This window comes from Carya illinoinensis, chromosome 13 (assembly GCF_018687715.1).
Source record: "Carya illinoinensis cultivar Pawnee chromosome 13, C.illinoinensisPawnee_v1, whole genome shotgun sequence".
NCBI lineage: Eukaryota > Viridiplantae > Streptophyta > Magnoliopsida > Fagales > Juglandaceae > Carya > Carya illinoinensis.
The window spans coordinates 9,503,323-9,508,629 of record NC_056764.1 but is presented as its reverse complement, the minus strand read 5'-3'; the positions used below and the strand labels follow the sequence as shown (position 1 = coordinate 9,508,629).

The 5,307-nt window shown below is 35.1% G+C and overlaps 1 protein-coding gene across 1 annotated transcript; it reads left to right on the top strand.

Annotated features, from left to right (window-relative positions):
• The first annotated feature begins 1,705 nt into the window (after nucleotides 1-1,705).
• LOC122291504 (tropinone reductase homolog At1g07440-like) lies at nucleotides 1,706-4,807 on the top strand. The gene is made up of 5 exons (XM_043099237.1): nucleotides 1,706-2,011; nucleotides 2,243-2,450; nucleotides 3,772-3,988; nucleotides 4,123-4,229; nucleotides 4,394-4,807. The coding sequence occupies exons 1-5, from the start codon at nucleotides 1,935-1,937 to the stop codon at nucleotides 4,568-4,570; spliced, it is 786 nt and encodes a 261-aa protein (XP_042955171.1). The 5' UTR covers nucleotides 1,706-1,934; the 3' UTR covers nucleotides 4,571-4,807.
• Nucleotides 4,808-5,307: the final 500 nt, after the last annotated feature.

Here is a 5,307-nt window from a genome sequence, read left to right as displayed (position 1 = left end):
GGCCTACTACCCTAAATGCGCGGGAAACCCCCATGACGCAAGGAAGGAGGGGACATGCCACCTCGGCATTCCCTTACGGAGCCTAACCTCATATACCACTGTACAGGCAGGTGAGAGCGAAATGCAGGGAGCCTTTGATCATCTGACAGGTAAGGGAGGAAGAGCTTGACAATATGCACCCGCAAGGTAGAAGGGATAGAGAGTTACGCTGCATTAATTATGCCACCCCAGAAGCCATGTCGCATTAAAGGAATCTGACTAAATGAATTAGCGAGGGGACATCTTCCTAACATGAGATATGGGCAGTTAACCTCTAGAAACTAGGTATATAATGCAATCCCTATGTACGAAAAATTCTCACTGCCCTCTCTATTCACTCGCATAAATTGCTAAGACGATTTTGACTTAGGTATCGAAAACTTTCAGGCCTCCATGAAGGCCCCCATCTCCTTATGTTTTCCTTGTGATTGCAAGCCCAATAACAAAGACTCGAGTCGTTGGAGTCTAGTCTAAAGGTATGTGGAACACGACGTTAACCCCCTTTATATCTATTTTTTTTTTTAAAAAAAAAAAACAAATCTCTATGTGCCGGAGAAGACGTAATCTATTTGGGACAAACAAAAATAAGGGAAAGAAATGTTTTTTGGTTCAAGATGAAAAAAAACCTACATTAGGATGTAAAATAAAAAAGGCGACTTTAAATATTCAAATTTACTACTTGTAAAAAAAAATATTTTTCAGTACAACTGGGGGACCACAAGTTTATATCTTAATATTTTAGATGCTCGATTATAAATTATTGGAACATTTATATTTTGCGGATTGGAGCATAACCATAGGATGGATGGTCAAAGTTAGAAAACATTCATGCATGTAACCAGACTGCTGTTATACTTTCTAATATTTAAGTCAATTTTGGTAGATGCTATTCATTTTATTTATTTTACCTTTTTTTTTTTGATATGGGAATTTGGGAGGGGATCGTACCCAGACCTCAGTTTTGGAGGTGGGGCTTCATGCCATCAGGCCATTGGCCTTCGGCATCTTATTTAACCTTTTTGAATCATAGATAACATGTCAAAATCACCCCAGAATATATATAATATTAAGAGAAGACTATGTGAATATTTAATTACATAGAATAAAATATAAAATTAAGAATCAAATTCAGGATTTTTATTTTAAGATAATACAAAATTACTCCTTATCTCTTGGACTAGAAAAAATTAATTAATTATATTATATTCTTAATCAACATAAACTACAATTGCAAAATTTTAAAATTACAAATATAAATGTAAAGAGTTGAACAGCTGAGGTGATTCTTTACAAATGGACAAAAGCAAAGAAAAAATTTATTCAACATCTTAAGTTTGATCATCCTCTCATTATCTTATGATATGATATTAGATAATAAATTTTTAAATAAAATATAATAAGTAGTCTCCAATTATTTAATACTACATTATATATATATTTTTTTGATAAAATTTAATACTTCATATATAATGATAAGAAAATGATAAAAATTTAAATAATAAATAGATTTAATATTACATCATAAAATAATAAGAAAATGATAAAAATTAGAATAACAAGTAATTTACTAAAATACTGAATTTGCAATTAACACGAGTTTTTTTTCTTTTAGAATCTCCAATTTTATTAATAAACCCTGAGGCGGAGGAATACCGTGGAAAGTCAAACCTTGAATCCAAACTTGTTTATTTTGCAGACAACGGCCGGCTACGACTCTTACACCATGATCACCTACCACCACCAAGTATTTCTTTCCTTTTTTAATTCTCCACTTGAGTAACCCTGGGGCGTTGGTCACAATATAAACACACTTGGAAAGGTAAGAATATTGTACTAGATCGAACCAGAACTGTTGTTGGTGTTTTTGGTGATCCTCTTATATAGCAGAGAGAGAAATGGCTCAAAATCTCAGCGGAAGATGGTCTCTTCAGGGAACGACAGCTCTTGTCACTGGTGGAACCAAAGGAATCGGGTTCTTTTTCTCTCCCTCATCTCTCGATCCCTTATCTTTCCAAAATACCCAGAATGCAAAATGATCAACATGATTCTGTCCTGTCTAGTTTATCTTGAATATAAATTTTCTTTTCAAAGCTGTTCTCATTCCAGAAAAAGATCATTGCTTTATGCAGCAGTACAACAAACCCTGTTCTTATGTAATTGTTGGTAACAATAGTTTAATTCTCTACGTGTTGTGATCGATTAGGCATGCTATTGTGGAGGAACTGGCAGCGCTAGGAGCGTCTGTGCATACATGCTCTAGAAATGAAGCCGAGCTTAACGAATGCTTGCGCGCGTGGGAGAAGAAAGGTTTCCGAGTCACCGGCTCGGTGTGTGACCTTGTGTCTCGACCCCAACGAGAGGAGCTCATGAAAACAGTTTCTCATCACTTTGAGGGCAAACTCAATATCCTTGTAAGTCCCTACCTTTTGAGTGTTGCTCGTCTAGATCACAGAGTTTTAAATGCAAAGCGTAAGAATATGATAAAACAGAGTAAAATTATCAGAACAATGAACTATATTCTGTCTCGATCAAATATCTAAGAGATAATTTATAAAGGTGTAGATGACGGCTTTTCTTTCTTTTTATTGTATTTTCTATATTTAAGATCAACGAGAGAAGATGGGTGGGGAGAAGTGGGTAGGTTAGTAATTTGAGTCGTCTGCTGAGTGCTGAGCTTGGAAGTGGGTAGGGAAATCTTTGGTTTTTTGGCCGATTCTCTGTGTCTTAAATCATAAGAACAGTTGAAACTAGTGATAAGATAAAGATGAAGATAAAGATAAAGTACTTCAATTGTTTCTGGATGATGATCTATAAAAAGAAAAAATTATTTGTGGCCAGTGCAACGAGAATGGCCATTTACTACCAGAATAGTTGTTGTAAAGGTTTGATGAGTTGAAAGTTCATCCTTCAACAGAATCTCCCCAGTTTTGGATTTGTGAAAAAAATAGGCTTCAAGGGCTTGCCATGTGTCGTAGGAGGAGGTGAGACCAACAATCTCACTCATACCTTTACAGACAAGGAGGAGAAAATCAGATAGAGGATAAGTCGATCAATATGCTAGGCCATATACCTGGTGGCTATGCAATAATTGAAGGAAACATTGACTAACTTGCCAAATCTGTTTGGATCTAGTGCTGGCAGTATCTCCTTACAGCTGGAGGCAATTGGTGCCTTAGTTGCTTATCAGTAGTAAATAACCATTCTTACAAATAACTAGTAATAAACAAGCATTTTTCTAGTAGTATATATAGATATATGATTTTTTGTCCTTTTTTCTTTTTTTTTTTTAATTAACTTGGCCAAGATAAGAGTCCATTTTTTTTTTTGTTAAATATACTTTTGGGCCTATGGTACTCTAATTTCCAACTTGTTTTAATTTTGTCCTACATTTTTTTATTATTTTTTCAATCAAATTCCTTAATTTTCTAAATTATTGCAATTGGCACTAGGGATTTTTCCTAGGTTGATTTTTTTAGCAAAAATTCTATGTGTAGTCACTTTTACGTATTCCTTACCCACTCCACTGGCTACATCAATTTTTTTAATATAAAATAACTGTTTTGACCAATTACATAAATAGAGTGTCTAAGGAGTACACAATAGTGGCTATATTAGATTCTTTTTATATTTTTATTCTCATAAAAAGATTTTATTAAAAGTTTACAACTAAGCTAGCTTTTCCTTGGGGCGGTTCTGTCCTCCTAACTGTTTTTTTTTGTTTGGTGTAATTAGATAAACAATGTGGGAACCAACATAAAGAAACCAACCGTAGACACGACAGCGGAGGATTTCTCATTCGTTGTCACAACAAACCTCGAATCTTCTTACCACATGAGCCAACTTGCACATCCTCTGCTGAAAGCATCAGGTTGTGGAAGCATTGTTTTCATTTCTTCTGTTGGAGGACATGTGTCTATAAGCACTGGATCTGTTTATGAAGCAAGCAAAGGTATTTATCATTATTTTTACTGGCACTGGGTGTCCCGAATGAAGTCCCTGACTAATCTCGGGGGTGCAGAAGAAAGTTTGAGCTGCAATCACTAGGATTATTAAGTGTACTTGGAATTGTGTTGATTTGTGCAGGAGCTGTAAACCAGCTTACAAAAAGTTTGGCTTGCGAGTGGGCAAGAGATAATATCAGGAGCAATTGCGTTGCACCTTGGGCCACTAGAACTCCTTTAGTTGAAAATGTAAACAGTCTTTCCGGTTGTTTTCTGAATTTGGGACTAGTTGCATCTTTAATCATTGAATTGCTTAACACGTTCGAATCACCAATCTTTAAAATTCTCGTATAGTTCTTAAATATCGTGATTAAATAGATCCTTGACATTAGTACTTGTAATGAGCATTGCAGGATCTTAAAGGAAAGCTTTTGGAACTGGTAAATTTCCGGACACCTCTTAGACGACCTGGAGAGCCAGAGGAGGTTTCATCCATGGTAGCTTTTCTCTGCCTGCCAGCAGCCTCTTACATAACTGGGCAGGTCATTTACTTGGATGGAGGGATGACTGTGAATGGATTCTCCATATAATAGTGAAGAGCCGGAGACCCAATTCCCTACTCAATTATATATGCAGGAACTAAATAAAACATTTCCATATTCAAGTTGCTCCACCTAGCATGTTTGTGTCTAGTTTCATGTTTAGTTCTGCCATTTTTTGTAACTTTCAAGTTTTTGTCTGTAACTGGTCTTTTTCGGCCAAAAGTGAGATCTACTAAATGATATCATCTACCTTAATAAAAGAAAAAACAAAAGAAACGTTTATAATGTGTTTGGTTTTGGGGTTGCTGGTTTCTTGTCTAATGTCGTATGATCCGGCCATCCTTCTTGTATCAAATTCATTCTTGAGACTACAAAAATAAATGAAAAAAACGCATGTTCATGAATTTGCGTGAGTTCGAGTAAAAATTTGAGGGGATCTGAATCCTATTATTTCACCTGCCTTGAAGGATATTGCATTCTTAACATGAAAAAATGTGGGTGAGTTCATGTGTCCCCCACCGCATCTTGCCTGGATTTCGATGGCTTCAACGCCTTGTTCCCCTTCATCTCTAATATATAGCAAAACTGTATAATTAATTATTTTCATTTCTTCTGTTGCCAATGTAGTAGGTTAAATCACCACTAGTCATTTTAAAAATTTAAATTGATGAGAATATATAAATTTTATTATTTATTTTATATCTTAATATTCTCTTAATGTGTGGGCTAGACTCTCCTTTAGTAATATAGTTCAACAAGTAGAATATTTAATTAAATTAAAAAAT

What these genes read in the sequence shown, in the direction of transcription:
- LOC122291504 (XM_043099237.1), top strand. Translation starts at nt 1,935, where the DNA reads ATGGCTCAAAATCTCAGCGGAAGATGGTCTCTTCAGGGAACGACAGCT. An exon ending in GGTGGAACCAAAGGAATCGG is followed by an intron (nt 2,012 to 2,242) that starts GTTCTTTTTCTC and finishes GTGATCGATTAG; the next exon opens with GCATGCTATTGTGGAGGAAC. An exon ending in GAACTCCTTTAGTTGAAAAT is followed by an intron (nt 4,230 to 4,393) that starts GTAAACAGTCTT and finishes TGAGCATTGCAG; the next exon opens with GATCTTAAAGGAAAGCTTTT.